The sequence below is a fragment of the Ursus americanus genome, chromosome 29 (genome assembly GCF_024610735.1).
Source record: "Ursus americanus isolate L20-20 chromosome 29, mUrsAme1.1.p, whole genome shotgun sequence".
Lineage (NCBI taxonomy): Eukaryota > Metazoa > Chordata > Mammalia > Carnivora > Ursidae > Ursus > Ursus americanus.
Window position 1 is genome coordinate 16,510,499 of NC_142155.1, and position 18,291 is coordinate 16,528,789.

Here is an 18,291-nt window from a genome sequence, read left to right on the forward strand (position 1 = left end):
ATAATAAAGTTACATTTTCACATTAAGTCTGAAAGATGTGTTTTAAAATAGCAATCTCACATTTGGATCAGAATTTGTTAATTAACGGAGGGCCTCCACTTGGTCACTCAGTAACTCTCAACTAATAGGAAACCTCAATTTCTTGGAGTTAATTATATCAAAAGCTGGCTGCTACATTTTTCTTTGCTTGAAATCAATAGCCATATTTATAAGGCTACCTTCCACTTTTGAATAAATCACTCTGAAATTTAGCATAGAAAAAAGTTTGTTAAAGTTTATAGTTTTATCATTTTAGATGCTGATTATAAACTATATTACAATGGAAAATATCTAGGACATTATTGACATTTCCTCATCAAAAGTAGCTTCTGCTACTGTTAATATAATTTTACATTTTCAGGGAAGTTATAATTGACAGAAATCATCCTCAAATCTGATCCCCTAAGTGCTTCATTTTGAGAACATATGTTCACATCAGTATGACCTTCATCCCATTAGTCCTGGACTTATTAATTTCCCTGTAAATAATAAATAATGAAACATTATGGCAGAAGTTAGTGCAGACCTCTGTGCGTAAAGGTTGACTCAACATTGTGTGAGCTCTAAGTTTTTCATGGCATACTTGATCAAATGAGTCTTAGCCCCATAATGCTCTGTACAACATCCAACACTTCTTAATATCCAGTACTCTTTTGCTGTGCCTTCTGGATCTCATGTTGTTAGCAGCAAGTTCTCTTTTGTATATTTTCTTTTTCTAACCAAAACCTGAGGACATACAGTCCCCTTAGGTGGCTACTGTTGCTTCTTCCACAACCTGTGTAAGGAAGTGTATAGAAAGCCTTGCCCTTGTTATCATATCCAAACCATATTTATTCCTCTTCCTGAAAAGCCTATCTATTTTTAGCATAGGACATCATCTATACTATTCTCTAACTCTCTGTTCCTTCCTCCCAAGGCTCTTTTTCAAATATCTTTTCTTCTCTCAGTTCCTTCCCGTCTCCTACTAAAGGCTTTAGCATCTAGCTTGCTGTCCTTTTCTCTACCACTGCTGTCATCTTCCCTGATGACTTTGATATCCATCTTGTATATCCACCCACCTTAGCTACTTAAATTCTTAGACAATTATTTTCAATGACTTTTCCTCTTCCTCCTGATCTTGGCAAATTTCCCATGGTCATATGTTATAATTTATCCTGACCTGTAATTGCACACCATACAACACCTTGATTTAAGTTTCTACTCTGATCAACAGTTCATGTATTTCAAGTTAACTCATTTGTGTACTTTAACACCAAAATTATGTAATTTCTTTTTCTACAACCAGCAAGCACCTCTAATTATTTGACTGCACTCGTTCTCCTCTGCCCATCACCCTTGGCCTTGGTCTTCATTTTCCTTTTTACAAAGCATAGCCATATATCCATTCTTAAACTACTTTTTCTCTTTTTCTATATTCTATTGACCTGAAAACACAAAACCTGTTTAACCCTATATCCTATCAGGTAAACCTGGATCTACTTTCTTTCATACATGTCTAATGTGGCATCAAAACTTAATATATTCCAAAGAAATGGGTTGATATTCAATCCCTGGATAAACCTGCTTTTCTGTCAGTGTTCTTTAGACTTATCTTTGATTTCTCTGTCTCTATCTCAGCTCACTTCTTGTCCATCATCAGCAAACACTTTAAGTTCTCTCATAAATACATTTCATGGATATGAACATTTTTATCACTATGAAGCCAACACCCTTGTTCAAGCCACCAAAATTCTCATCTGAAACAGTTTGATAGTCTCCCACTTGACCTCCTTGTTTTGACTTCATGTTAGTATATGTAGGACATTGAATGAAAGCCTCACTAAGAAAGCAGTGATTTGAGTGAGGTGATGGAATGTGCAACTCTCAGGAGGAAAAATGTCTGTGACAGAGGAAGTACCCCATGAACAATCCCTGGCCTACTGAGTTCACTCTAATGAGACCAGTGTAACAGAAAAGCAGGGGAAGGTAGTGAAAATGGAGAGGACAATTGCAGACCATGTGTGTCACTTTAAGTCTTAGAATTTTACTCTAAGTAAAATAGGAAGTATTATAGTGTTGCTGGCAAATGAAGAATATTATCTTCCCTGTCCTTTAAAATGGTACTTTGACTCTTGTGTTGAACTATAGAGTGACATAGATAGATGTATCTATTAGGAGCTAATGCAGTAATCTAGATAGGATATCATGTTCCCTATCATTACTCAATTCCTGCCATTTTGGTCTTTGAGAAGTTTCTGGAATACCTTACACATCTTCTGCTTCAAGCCTCTGTGTTTGTTGGTCTACTATTTAAAGGACAGTTTCCCCAAAAACTATGGTAGTTTGATATACACATCATTGAGTGTTTTGCTCAAATGTCACCTCAAAATTTCTTCCCTGTCGATCTTGATAAACATTCTGAAAATAGTTCTTCTCAATTACTCTCTCTACATTCTTATAGTGTTTTTCATAAATTATAAATCATAATACTATAAATTACAAATTAGTATATCATGCTAATTTTCATTAGAAAATACAACTATTTTTGTCTAATAACATTGTTTTAAGATTTAAAGAACTGTGAAATAGGAATCATATATGTTTTGAGATCCAGACAATGACTCGATCACTCAGTTTAAGCAAAAAAGATAAATGGATAAAATGAGTAGTGTATAAGTTAGACATTTGTTTATGCCCTAATAATTCACAAGAAGCAAGCATATAGTGGAATTGCAAAGCTTCTATTGTAAGAATAAGTCTATCTACCTCAAAGGGTTTTTTCCAAGAAGTGGAAGAGGTACATGACGGTGTTGAAATTGATACAAGTAACTCTGCATCCGAATTTCCATCTATAGATTATGAAACCAAAGAAGACAAAAGTGAACTACATGCTTTCTTTGTGACAAAAATTACAACTCACTTATAATCAAATGGTACAGACCCAGAAAAAAAATGTAGCAAAACCTCCTCCAAGTCTTTAAATAAATGATAGGAGTATTTCAAGATAACAGAGTCAGAGAAAATTATTTGAAGTTACTTTATAACTATCTCCTTCCATTTCCTAGTATAGTATAGAGTTTGAAAGAGCAGCTAAAAAACTTTAAGCAAGAATATGCTCCCAATCCATGAGTGAAACTGTTGACATACTATTTTTGAAGCTAGCCCTTAAAAAAAATCAAATAATATTTAATTTTCAATTTTCATTTTTGTTGTTTATGGAGTGATTATGTCATTGTTTCAATAAATTTGTTTAGTACGTTTCCTACCAATTATTTATAACAGCATTGCACATTTCATTTTTAATTTTATTAAGTTTATGTTTTCCTTACTATTTTGAACAATGTATTTTAAAGACTTGTATTTACTTGTATGCTACTTATTTAGGTTCACTGATTTTCATTTTATTTTGTGAATTCTGTACATTTTAAAAATAAATATATGTAGTAAATGCCAGTATTTCTGCATTACATGACATATTTGTCAAAATGCTGGTGATGAAATTTTACTGTTATTACTCTGTTTTATTCAATGCTGTGTCCCCAAAAGAACCTAACACTTCTCATTAAAACCAGTAGCATGTATTCCATAGGTCATTGAGCAAAGTTTGGGATACTCTGTCCAAGAAATAGAGTAAAGCTAATTGTCTAATAAATATTGGCTTAATTGACAAAATGCAACCCAATAATGGAGACACATTTCAGGCAGTTATAGGAAATCATTTTGGGAGGAAAAAGAAAAGGAGAAGATAAAAGTGTGTTTTATTTTCTCCTAGCTTTTCCACTAACGTATTTTATTTCCATTATCTTTCTTTTCTTTTCCTTACATGTATCTTATTCAGATCTTCTGTCATTCTATATATTATCTCCCTTTTTACCACTAAAAATAACACCTTAAACATTCTCATCAAAATTATTTACATCCCTCTTACCCTCGAGGTTTACAAAAAATATTTACTGTTTCCTACTACTTTAATATTTACTACAAAACAATAGTTCTAAACAAAAATATAATTACACATTGGATATTCCAAGAACATGATGATCTGAACAGCATTTCTTTCCCCTCTCCCCATACTTGAAACAGCTGACTCCTTTGACCAAAATGATTGCTAGACACCTTGAGCAGCTAAAATGAGTTAGGTCTTAGCTTCCTTGACTATCTCAACAGAAGCAACTTATGCAGATTCTCTTGCTTTGTGAGCTAGGTAGCATTTGTAAATTAGCAGAGGGACAGCAGAACAATAACCAGAAAATAGCAGTGACTTCATCAGTATAAACACTGATTTGAAGGTAGGTCAAATTAACTTACTTAAGTATTCTTGTTCTCCTTTGCCACAAAGACTCAACTAAGTTATGAGTTTAAGGACCAAAGGCTCTCAGTGAGAGTTTGCTCCATAATCCCAAGGAAGAGAGAGGCCAGATCCATGACCCTAAGGAGAGGACTGATGTTCTGGCTGCTTCAACTTTCTTGGCCCAATTTTTCCTTCCATTCACTGAAGGATACTGCTCTTAAAAAATACTGGATGCAAGAGAGGCCAGAGACTTAGGAAAGGAACATGAGTTAAAATAAAACAATTATAACTTGAGGATATTAGAATCTCTGGAAGAGAGAGAGGTCATATAAAATTAAAGAACTGTAGTCAAAATAAGTGAAAAGATCCTGGAGGAGAGTGTATAGATATACATATATATCAAGACTAGAACTCAAAAGCATACTATTCAATTAACAACATGGGTAGAAAATTGGAAAGAAGGTGGTAATCCAAATAATGGAAATCTAAAATGCTTTATGGAAGAAGTATTTTAAAATAGAAAAAAGAGTAAATATAAGGGAATCTGCTTTTATATTCATGTACAGACATGACCTCACCCTAAATTTATCCTGGTCTTATGAAATAGTAATTGCCCATGAAGCTGTCCCTGATGCAAACTTTGGGAAAACAACAACCACCTGCACTTGTCATACACTGTAACCTGCATTTCTATTGAAATATTCTTTATCTAAGTCTTTATTTACTGTCCTCTACCACTAAAAGATGAACCTCATGAGGAAAAAAAAAAAAAACTTATTCACTGAAAATGCACCGTGGCTAGAAAAATGACCACCTACAGTAGGAGCTCAAAGATTATTTATTGAAGAGCTTAATGGATGAATTAGTTAATGAATCATGATGAAGAAAGTTGAGTATCTTGGAGAAGAGATCAAAGAGATCTAACATATGAATGATAGCAGCTCTGGAAGGAGTAAAAAGAACATATGGAGGAGAAACAATAATTAATCAAGTTGTAGAATATTTCTCTGAGCTGGAGCAAGGGCTGTGTCTGAGTATTAAAAACACTCTATCCAAGCTAGATTGATGATAAAAAACACATAGTGAAATATCTATCAAGCTTTAAGGCAGGAAAAAAACAATTTACCTACAAAAGAAAAGTAATCAGCATGACATCACATTGTTTATTTTCAGTACCAGTTGCTTCAGGACAGTGGTATAACATTTATAGCTTTAGAAAGCATCTATAGACTATCAAGAGAAAATACTGCCTCCTCCAAATCTTACACATGACTACTATATATTGGGTAGTGAGAGAAATATTTATATTTATGCAGACAATCAGAAAGCCTATCATCCAGGTGATCTATCTGAGAAGATAACTCTAAAATATTTGTTCTAAATATAAAATGGACTAGGATAAAAATTTCAAAAAGGGAATATGGATTAAAAATGTAGATTAAAATGTATGCATGTATGTGTGTACATGTGCACGTGTGCACTTACATGTTCATATAGTCATACAGGTGAATGCAAAGGATAATGATAGAATATAAAGGTACATATATAATATAAAATAGGTGCTAAAATAGGGCTCCTGAAGCAGATGGGACATCTGTAGAGGAGATTGTATTTAAGGTCTAGAACTAAAAGAAATAAATTATGTGACCAAGGCTCCAGGATTTGTTAGTGGAAAGGAAAGTAAACATCATGAGGAAGGAATATGGGGTTCCACAGGGAAAATTATGTATCTAGATTGGTGAAACAATTAACTTTTGTTGCCCCCCAAGAAAACCATAGTAAAGATTATGTGATTGGCTATACATCAAGGAAATAGAAGGTTACCTTTAATGGAACATAAATGTTTTTGAACCTTTCTTTTCTTTTTTTTCTTTTTCTTTCTTTCTTTTGGGGGGGCAGGGGAGAGATTTTCTGAACTATGAAGAGCAAAGGAAGGAAGGAAGGAAGGAAGGAAGGAAGGAAGGAAGGAAGGAAGGAAGAAGGGGGAGGAGAGAAGGAAGGAAGGGGAGGAGGGAAGGAGGGAAGGAAGGAAGAAGGGGGAGGAGAGAAGGAAGGAAGGGGAGGAGGGAAGGAGGGAAGGAAGGAAGAAGGGGGAGGAGAGAAGGAAGGAAGGGGAGGAGGGAAGGAGGGGAGGGAGTAGGGAAGGAAGGGAGGGGGGAGGAAGGGAGGGAGGGAGGGAGGAAAAAGAAAAGAACAAGAAAGGATCTGTGAAACCCTAAAAGAATATTTCTCTCCAAAAAGGAGAATTTATCTCAAGGGTAGAAATGAGTACCAGTGCCTGGATTCATCCATGGATCTCCTGATTGTAAAGAGCTATATGTAAACCGGAAGGACCTAAGTATGAAGACGTCTGCTATGAGAATCTTCTAAATGCATGGCTCTCTAAGGAGGTAGAACAGTTCCCTAGCTACTTCATAGGAAAAGTGGTTATCAGTGAAGTCAGCAAAGCCACGGGCAGTGGAAAGCTGAGAAGCAGACTGGGTTGGCAGTGGTATTGGCATGCACAGTAGAAAGTTTAACATGGATAGGGTCAAAAAGACGTGAAGGTATGGGCAGTGAGTTGACACAGTGTTCTGGGAAGAGTAGCAGCTGCTGTAGTACAGCCAGCATGAAAGGTTAGTGCTGCAGTTCAGGCCCTGGAGAATTTGACTTTATGAAATGATCACAGTGTAAGAAGTAGCAGCATGAACAGCACCATGGATTTACATGATCCCATGTATACCAGTGGATAGCAGATAATAGGAGGACACAGCATTTTTGAAGGTAAGCAGATGAGGCTTTACCTTAATTTCTGACCTAAAGGTTTACCTGACAACTCTGTCTCTCTGAAGCATCTCAATCTCACTTTTTTTTTGAACTTCAAGTAAAGAGATTTTAGTTAATCGTAGTCTTCAGCATAATAACATATCATCGATTCATACAAGGCCTCTTACATCTTTTATACTTGGTTGATTGTTTATTTTCTTTCCTTCCCATTCCCTACTTCCAGTCTCCTGATTTTCACGCTTGAGTGTTTGATACTTCTGAATATTGGTAACTCTTACAAATTCCTTGATGATCTCTTTCTCCTCTCATCTCTTGCTACTCTCATTATTTACTTTGAGCTCTAGTCATGAAGAACCACTTGCAGTTGCCTGAGAACAGCATGTTTCTTCTCAGTTCAAGAGTAGTAGAATAGCACAAAATCTGCACTTTATGGATGGAAAAAAACGAAATTGGTACTAAATTAGTTAAATAAAATATATTTTTAAAAAATATACGAGAATCAGATTCATTAACGTGATACTTTTGATGACCAAGGTTTCTGAAGGACGGATAATTTGGACAGGAATTGGCTTCTTGTTTATAATGTCCTTAGATTATTGGTAGCATGGGAACAGTGGTGGCAGACTAGGGTGGTAGACTAGAATGACCTCTTACATTAGCAGTTGTCTCCTTTCTGTAGGCACTTCATTTGGAATATCATGGGGGAAATATGGAAATAAATGTATATTTATTATGTCTGATTATTTCTTTAGGATAAATTCCTAGAAATAGGATACAGCATATTTATTTTAATTTTCAAATATGAGTTTGGTGGTAACTCTTTTTGTTATACATTTTGAGGCTTTTGCATCCAAATTCTGATAACTAGCATACATTTTCTAAAGATCAAGACTTACATATCATGAGAATCATCTCTTTCATAGGGATTAGAATTCTTCATCCATGTAAATAAATAAGCCCAGCATCTTTTAGTTAGTTTCACCAAATATTTTGTTCTATTCAGCTATTCTTATTTTCATTCAATTTTGGCAATCTATATTTTGACATAAACTTTTTAGCATATTTGCACTGAGGAATATGTAGTGTAGTTAGCTTCCATTTGTCCTCATATTCCCTTTTGCATTTTTATTTTTGTGTATTTGTGTTCTTTCCCTTGATTTCTTAATTACACATTCCAGAAAAATATCTATCTCATGATCTTTTTAAATAAATGACTCTGGCCTTATTAATTGTAGTACTTTCCTTTTGATGTGAAATGTACTCAGTGTAATTTTGTACTAAGTCTTCATTTAAAATAAAATTATTGGGTACTGTACATGTCCTGAAAAAAAAAACTAAAAAAAAAAAATCAGTTTTTGCTTAATATTGTAAGGTCATAGGGAATGTCTAAGTAAGCCAATGTAGTTTATTTTATCAAGGTTGAAATATGAATGAAGAAAGGGTAAAAAAAACTAAATACAATATAATTTACAGAATTTTTTAAATTGCCAAATATTATGTTCCAGTTTTCACACAGACCAGTTCATAAAATGTGTCTTTGCCCTTATCAAACTGTTAAAATATTCTGATTCACTGTGTCTTAAGTGTTCATTTTTTATATATTCTTTTTCTTCCACTTTTTGCTATATATTCTCAAATATGAATTGTATGCCACTTTTGACATTTTTGGGGAAGAGTAAGGTAACAATTCTGACTTTATTTTTTATATTGAATATATCTATATTTCTATCTACTTTTATTTCAAACATTATTTTCTTAACTCAATTGGATCCATTTTAATTTTTGTTAGCCACTAAGTCACCTCCCTATTTATATACTATCTCACCATAGTATCTTCTATATTGTATTTCATAAAAAGTCTTATCTGTTTAACTTATTGAGCTGAACTGTTGATGCTATTTGAATTTCCTTTCTTCTTTTATGTATTTTCCCTTATCTTTAGCATCTTTCATCTTTACTTGCACTTTTGTCATAGAATTTCTCAAGCATCCATATTATTCTAGAGTTTGCTTTTATTTATTTTTCTTTGTTTTTGTTTTCTCTTGTTTTAATTCTTAAGTGGCAAGAATACTAGTCAAGCCTTTTCTTTCCCTGGCTGCAGGCTGAGTTGTTAGGGTATCATTAGGGTGAGATTCAAAAGCTCCTCTTAGATTTCAAACTATGAGTTGGAGTAGAGGGATGGAGGCTTAATAGCCTGTAACTCAACAGGAAAATTTTCTCATTATGGGTTTCCTCTGCCTTTGGGTTAAACTTCCCCAGGCCAAGTATTTTAGATGGTCTTTTGGGGCTTCCTTCTTAGTATACTGTGAGAGTGCTAACAGTTTGGCACATTTTTTTTCATAATTAATAAGTTCTCCTTTGTTTAGAAACATCTTTCTAAAGAGTTGCTGCTCCCTAATCTTCATTCAGCAACCTGTTGATCTGATCTCATGAAGGACTGAATATTAGTTCTTCATTTTATTTATACCTCTGATCCTTCTCTTTGGAAATCATACTTCAGAATAATATAAGTCCAAATACCACACCTGTCCTTAGCCAGTCTTAGACAGTTTGATTCATTCCCTCTCAAACGAGAATTCAGACACGATAAGTACAATGCACCAAAATTTGAGGATATTTTGTTGCTTTCTTATTCTTGCTACTCCTTATCCCCAGTAAGAAAGGGTGGGAATGATACCTTTCACAACAAAGTGGTACTTGGAGTAATTTCTGGGTTTCTATGTGGATCCTCAGAATGAGGGAAATAAGGTAAACATGTCCTAACAGGTTTTATTAATGGAGTAGCAGGTGTGATACATTTAAAATTAAGACCATACTTAATTTTAATAACAGCTCTAAAATTAGTGATATGGCCAAAGTAAATCTCTTAACTTCTCTGAGTTTTCTCCTTCATTTAATATAGTGGTAATAATGTGTATCACACAGGGTTTATAAGGATTGAATGAGAAAATAAGAAAATAGTGTTAAAACAGCCCAGTGGCTGGCACATAGTAGGTGCTAAAAAAATGGATAGTATTCCTGACATAAATGAAGGAATGGTTTAATTTTACAAGGTGAAAATGCCAGGCTGTTCCTTGAACAGCAGGAAAAGAGAATTACTAAAGTATTTTACTGATGATATTTCAGTTAAACTGTGTCAACATGGCCTTTGATTCCTTCTTTTATGAAATTATCCTGTGTTCTTATTAAGATATTTGAAATAATTAATACATGATACAATTCACTTTGTTATTAAATCAGCTTCTAACAACTTAGTCTTAAGAACTATTTTGGGGGCTCCTGGGTGGCTCAGTTGGTTAAGTGCTGACTCTTGATTTCGGCTCAGGTCATGATCTCAGGGTCATAAGGTCTAGCCCTGTGCTGGGCTCTGTGCTGGGTATGGAGCCTACTTAAGATTCTCTTTCTCTGCGCAGTCGTTAAAGCGTCTGCCTTCGGCTCAGGGCGTGATCCCGGCGTTCCGGGATCGAGTCCCACATCGGGCTCCTCCGCTGGGAGCCTGCTTCTTCCTCTCCCACTCCCCTGCTGTGTTCCCTCTCTCACTGGCTGTCTCTCTGTCACATAAATAAATAAAATCTTTAAAAAAAAAAAAAAAAAAAAGATTCTCTTTCTCTCTCCCTCTCCCTCTCTCCCCCACCCCACACACTCTCTCTCTCTAAAAAGAAGGGAAAAAAGTATTCTTTTGGTCTTAAAATCTCTAGTATCTACTTTAGAGAAACACATTGTCCTTTAATTTGGTGCTCCATTCACTTTTAATAGAAAGTTTACTAACCGTGATTTAAAGTACAATAATATTTCTTACAAATTAATGAGAGTGAGGGCAAAGGAAGACATTAAACCATGTATTCTTAGCATCTTATTGATTGCAGCTAATGAATTGCAGTAAACCGGAATCCAGATTTGTTTTGTGTGTGTCTCAACCTATGTATAGAGATGCTATCAGCTAGGAATGCCTCGGGCACTCACCAGGGCTGATATTGCTCATGGCAGCCTCCATATACGTTTCCCCCACAGGAGCCCACGTTGTGGCCTCTGTGGTTCGTACACTTGCAGGATGCACTTAGCATCAACCATCAGGGATCTTTGAAAAATAAGGTTTATTACTCAAGTCCTGGGGGATAAAGGGCATACGCACAGGCTGGCAGCCAATTGCTAGCAGAGAGAGAGAAAGGCAAACTGGGTGGACCTAGGGTTCTGCCTTTATTGGGGTCAAGAGTGGGGTGCCTAGAGTTTCACAGATTCACTCTTTATTGGTGTATTTAGAATGAAAGAGTGGGAATTAGGGAGCGGGAAAGGAAGTGGCCGGTTATTTAGTTACACAGGGATTTGTATAAAGGGAACTTCATGGGTTAGGGAAGGCCTGTCTTCTTATCTCATGTAGCTAGTAGCTGTGTCATACTAGCGGGCAATATGTTTATTCAAGATGGATGTCTGAAATTGATGCCTTGGCAATCAAAAGCTTAATGTCAGGCATTGCCATTACAATAAAAAAAAGCTTATTCCTCGGCACTTATATTACAAGACTGCTTTATTTAGGAAAAAAAAAAAAGTAAGGATGACAATAAATAAAACCATATAAGTAGCCTAACTGTGACCATACCATTACTGTTTACTGTAACTCTTTATACTACGTCCCAAATTTATGTATGTCATTAAATCCTTGTAGCACATCATCAGTATATAATGGCTTTACTAAGCATTAGAAATCTCACTTGTCACCTTTTTTTCACATTTTAATAGTTTTCTTATTTATTCCAATAGTTTTCTAAAACCTCTATTTTATTGTTAAATATTCAGTTAGGCTAAAGTTGATTTTACTGTTAAATTCTCAAAAGATAATATTAAGACTATTAAATGAATGTAGTTTACTCTGATTCTCACTAAATAGATCATTTTTTTCTCCTTTGCTAAGAACACAAGCATGCATAGACAAAATTAATGATTAAAAAAGTCAGGTAATAATATATGTTGTATGTAATTTAAACAAAGCATTATTATTTTTGTCAGATTGTTAATAGGCTTTTGTAAAAATATTTAAATTGTAACTTTTCTTATTTACATGGATGTATTTACAGTTCTTTCATAGGATTTACTGGAAAAAAACTGTGAGAAAGTAATTGACCACTGTAGACTGCTCAGCATCAGCTGTCTGAATGAAGGATGGTGTTTCAATATAAGTGGAAGATTCAGAGTAAGTAATTTAATACATGGCAGAGTAATTTAGCACTTGAAAATACAATAGCTTCAGGCAGTCTGTATTTCAAATGCTTTTATTAATCTAAACCAGAGAATTATATCTTTATATGTATATTTAAACATGACTTATATAAAGTTTAGTAATAGAGATTTTTAACTTATAAGAATTATGTTGGGAGGGCATTAACAAGAGTTCTAGGCAGTGTGTTTGTTATAAAATAAGTATATAGCTAATTGAGTAGTGGCAATATATCTCTGTATATGTAAAACCACAGTTACTCATGCCTTAAGCTCTTAAACTATAAATTAGTTTATAGAGAATAAAATTGGTGTGGTAGTTAGAATTTACAGGTAAGCTTTTTATTGGTGGATAGTTTTTTTTTTTTTTTAATGATTTTTTATTATATTATGTTAGTCACCATACAGTACATCCCCGGTTTCCGATGTAAGGCTCGATGATTCATTAGTTGTGTATAACACCCAGTGCACCATGCTGGTGGATAGTTTTTGAAATGACTGTACAAGTGCACGATGGGTGTGGGACACACGGTCAGGCATATCCTACAACTCAGCATTTCCACTTTCATATATGTCTATTGGAAAGATTACAAGGCATGCACTTAAAGAGACATACACAAGAATTTTCACACCAAATCTGAAACAAACAAAAGCCTGTGGATAGGAAAGTGGATAAATTCATCATGGCAGAGTCATGGGATTATAATGAGTTGTTAAAATAAGCAAACAAGAGCTACATGTGTTAATACTTTTAAATATCAAAACATAATGTTGGATTTTAAAATCTTATTGAAGACTGACATAGACAGATAGTCTGATAATGATTAAATTTTTACACACAAGAAAGTCCATATTTTCTATGATTGATAAATATATAGCTAAGGTGTAAACACATATATTAGAAATATACACACTGGCTTTACTAGAAGGGCTCTCTATAAAGAGACAGATGGGGAAAAGATCAGTGAGAGTACAAAAGGAACTTCTAATCTATTTATGATGCTTTATTTCTTAAAACTATTTTGGCAAATATTGACAGTAGGATTATGGCATTCATTTTATTGTTTTCTCTAAATACAAAATATTTTAATAAAATATTTTTAAAGTAATGAAAAGTCAATTTATGGAATGAATCATGGACAAATTTATGTGTATACTTCTGGAAACAAACGCTAAAATATAATAATGTTGCTATGCAAGAACATATAGGATAAGAACATAACATTTATTTTGCAGCTATGAAATGTTGATATTGTAGTGTGTCGTTTATGGTCATTACTTCATTTGATCTTCACATAAATACCATTCCATTTTATAGAAAATTAAAATGTCTATTGAGCTTTTAATATTTTCCCGAATTCATACATATTGGTAGGGATGGATGAAGCTAGATTTAAACTTATTCCAAGCAACTCTAGAACTCATACTTTTAGGTACTATACATATCTACTTTCAGTATAAACAATGTACTAGCATCTCTTTTTCCTTTAAAACATATTTACCCTTTCCTTAATAGGAGATTGTCTAATTGAAATGTCTTTCCTGCTTTGGTTTGAATTTCTTCTATATTATACTATTTATGTTTTGGGTTTTGGTTTTCTGTTTTGTCTTGGGATAGTCTCTGTGAATTTATCTCTGACTTTTATTTTTAAATTTCTCTTCCTCCACCATCATTTCTTCCTGGAAAATCTCCCCTAGTCTAGTATTTCAACAATTATCTGTGTGTTACTGACTCTAAACCCAGTGTTAATTTCTTTTTTAAGGAACTAGACTAGACTTATCATCACCTTGCCAAATCTGCTTTTTCTGTAATTCTACTTCAAGTTTAATGACTTCCACTAGATAAAATATTAGCAAGAAGGAAATGTTATTGTGCTTCTCAATGGGTTAGAATTTAGGTGATGATGAAGATAATGTGCATTACAATGTTTTTAATACTATAATATTTTTTCAAAAATATGCTTTTCTCTGCTGATTAATAATCCTAGTTATGGCTATATAGAGGTTCTGACATAGTTTATATTTCAATTAGTTTAATTTAAATTTTAATGTATATATACAAATATATTCAGATTGTGTAATGTTATGAATGGTGGGCATTAACATTATTTTTCATGATACTTAAGTTCAATGTGATATATTGAAGAAAATAAAATATATACTATATTCAAATAATTTTTACCATGTAACTATAAAATGAATTTTTGGAATTTTGGCATTTTTTAACAAACATTTGTTTTTCTACTCTGATGTTTGCATTTTTAACTTTTGAATATATCAGCCAATTTCAAAGAGACTATATGATGAACTATAATATTTTAGGAAGAGATTTGAACAATCCTCCTATTTGGAGAAAACAAATACATTTATATTTGGAGGGAAAGAAAAGAAAGCAGGCCTAAAGCAAGCAAAATGATACATTTAAATTCAACTATATCCAGGATCACAGTAAATATAAATTGATTACACACTTCGGCTAATAGGCAGAGATTATTAATGGTACATGAAGTAAAACTCAAATGTATAAAAGATACTCATTTTATATGAAAAAATAAAGATATATTGAAAGTGAAATAATGAGAGAGATATATATAAATTAAGCAAAATAAAATAATAAGAGAGATATAAAAATTAGGCAAAATAAATACTGGTGTAGTTTTATTAATAAGGTAGATTTCAATATCAGAAACTATCAAAGATGAAGGACTTTATTTCATAAAAATAAGTGGGCCAACTAATCATACTTTATTACACATTTGATAAGAGATTCAAAATATATGAACCAGAAACTGACATAATTCAAAAGAGGAATAAGTAAAACTACAATTATAGTTGAGATATGAATACTTCCTTTCAGTAATTGGTAGAATAAGTAGACAGAAAATCAGTAAGGACATACAAAATGTGAATGGTACTATCAATCCACTTACCTAAATGAATACAAAATGGCACACACAACAGTTGCAGATCATTCTTCTCAGCAACACACGTACCTTATTCAGAGGACTTTTTCATTATGGGGGAGGAGACGGCTTTAGCTGGGGAATTTCCCGTGTGCCTCTAGGGATACCTCTTTTTAGAGGGGGCCTTGACTGAGCCACATTTCTCCACATTGACTTAAAACTTTTCCACTCCTACCTCTCTTTCTATACCTCCCCACCAAGTCCATAAAGAGTCAAGAGCCATTTTTTCAGGGCTCCTTAGCATTGAGAGGTTTCCCTCATCTGTGCTGCTTTCAATTCATATCATTTAAGGCAATGTGGACATATCATTTTATACTTCTGCATTAAAACACAAAAGTATACACATTTAATGCAACAGTATTTTCACATGTATTCAGGGAAACTAGGACCACCAGTTGGCAATTTAGAGTATATACCTACAGTTTTTTCATCTGTAATAATTCAATATCTAGAAATACCTGAAGTAAGAAAGCAGGATCATATTAAACAGGTGTAGAAAATATTCACTTTGTTGTTGTTTATTTTAGAATAAAAATAATCAAATTAAGCAACAAGAGTAGCTTAAATATTATAATGTGTCCCTATAATATAATATGCATCCACTTTAGACTATGTTTTTAAAGTGTATTGTGATATTTGGAAAATACTCAGATCAAAATCTCTGATGAAAAATGGCTATATTATTCTAACTGTAACTTGGGTTTAGATGTGTATATATAAGGTATTTATCATCTTGTAATAAAATAAAATATATACTTCCTGTGTTATGGGAAAGGTCAACAGGCATGGCAGCACTACTCCCATAGAGATTATCCATTGGGTTTCACCTCCCGGAGCGTTCAACATCATGAAAGATCATATATTTAGAGGCCAGGCTTTTCCAGGCAGTAAGAAGTGCAGGGGGTGGAGGGAGCCAGTTAGATGGCAGAAGGTGATGCGGTTTCTGATTTATCCATCCCCATAATCACTCAGGGCTTTGCCATTTTTTAACAAATGTAAATTTTCCCTATATATTTGAATTGACTTAATGGAAAGAGTAAAGTATCTGAGGCCTGGGATCTATGTAGTCTGGGGACAAGTTAATAACATGCAGGGACAGGGAAGCAGGGAGCCACAGAGAATCATGGGGAAGAATGGCTTAGGGAATCACAGAGAGGATCTGACTTAAAATCCAGATCTAACTTAACACGAAGGTAACCCGAGCTGTGTTGGCCAGTGGAGCCTGGGTGATATTTGTATTGTACAGATATGCATAATATGGGCTAAAAGGAAATAAGCCAACAATGCGGCAGTGGTTTACTACTGTTAATGGAATTAGACTAAACTTATAATCCAGAAAAAATGATTTATTTCTTCTGAATATACATTTAATTGAAGTATTATGAAGGAAAAGAATATTCCATTATTACTTTAGGATTAGGAAGTTTATATTGAATGCAACAGGCTGGACAATATTAGGTGTAAAAAAAATGTAGGTCAGAACCTTATTAATTCTAAGCCATGCTCTTCATCATGAGTTAAATTTCCCTTTTTTCAATTCATTTTCTCTATAATTAAAGTGGCAGGAGGATGCTGAACTTTCTCATTGAAATTGTGAATGAGGAATTTCTAATCAAACACTTTCACAATGTCAATATTAATCTCAAAATTAATAATATAAGTAGCCCCCATGATAAAACAATTGTTACTTCCCTAATGAGAGTCAGATTTCTAATAACCACCAAAAATAAATCACTGAAAAAAAGTAAGAACTCAAACTCATAGTGAAAAAGGGGAAAAACTGTTCTATTGTCATTTTCATGTTTATAAAAATGAATAAATTACAGCCACTAAATTAAAAAAATATGGTTGATATTATGCACACAATAAATTAAAATTATAGACACTGTGCAATTAAATGATATTTACATTGCCTCATAACAATGATTCAGGATTTCTTTTCCTTAGAGTTCAATGATTTTCTAATAAATTTAATTTCATTTTTAATAGATATTATACATAGTTAGAGCCACAATTTTTGGTCTGTGCCTATCCTAATATTTTATAACTTCCTGATGTTATGACAGAATTGTTGACTGCTGCTTTTTATACCATCAAAGAAAATACCTTGAGAGCTTTATACATAGCCCCTTTGGTTCTCTTCTTTTATAACTGGTTCAGGGATGCAGATATAAGAAAGCAGTTTATGTTTTATCTCATCTTTTTAAGTTTCCTATAAGGTTTCACTGGGGAACCAACAAAAAAACAAAATTTAAAACTCATCTAGTTTAACTTTACCATCTGTTTCATTCCTCTTTTCTATTTCCATCCTCTAGTTAAATCTTTTTTTTTTTACAATAATTTTCAGCAAGCGTGACTTATGCAAACTCACACTGAACACTGAAAGAAGTAAAGCTCAAATTAGAATTCCATATGAATACAATTTGCATATGGGGTAGGAGTAAGAGTTTTAAAATTTTAGTTGCAACAACAGAAAATCTAAACAGAATATTTCTCTCTCCCTCTCAATCTCTCTCTCTCAGTCTCTCCCTCTTTCTTTCTTTCTCTTTCTCTCTGTTTCACACACACACATGCACACAAGAATTTGAAGGCTCACAAAATTAGACTTTTCAGGGGCTAGATCATGTAAGCATTAAACCAGAGGCTCAATGTTCATATTCCTTCTAGCTCACACTAAAATAGCAACAGTGCCCTCAACGTTCCTAGAAAAAACAAGGTGTACTCTGTTCTGTGTGATTTTGACCCAAATTTCTGGTTTGTGGGGTTCTCCATTCTGTTTAGGTATTTTCTCAAATGTTTACCTTTTCAGTGAGTTCTTCTATACACACCCAATTGAAAATGTTAAATACTCACTTCTGGCTTATACATGTCATCTCCTTTTAGTTTCTTCTTAAAACCATTGCCATACACTGTTTCCCAGATAACAGTATAGTTCTTCACATTTCTTTTTCATTGTCTATGAGTGTATATTAGGCTGAAATTTAAGCTCTACATGGGTAGATGTCTTTGTTTCTTTGTACGTACTACCCTTCTTCCAGAGAA

At 33.7% G+C, this 18,291-nt stretch overlaps 1 protein-coding gene across 1 annotated transcript in view; it reads left to right on the top strand.

The window, feature by feature from the left end:
• The window catches only part of EYS (EGF-like photoreceptor maintenance factor), a 1,472,906-nt gene that overhangs the window by 85,785 nt on the left and 1,368,830 nt on the right, over positions 1-18,291 (top strand). Inside the window, 2 exon segments of the mRNA XM_087856898.1 lie at positions 12,148-12,169; positions 12,171-12,263. Coding sequence (XP_087713024.1) covers positions 12,148-12,169; positions 12,171-12,263 — 115 coding nt within the window.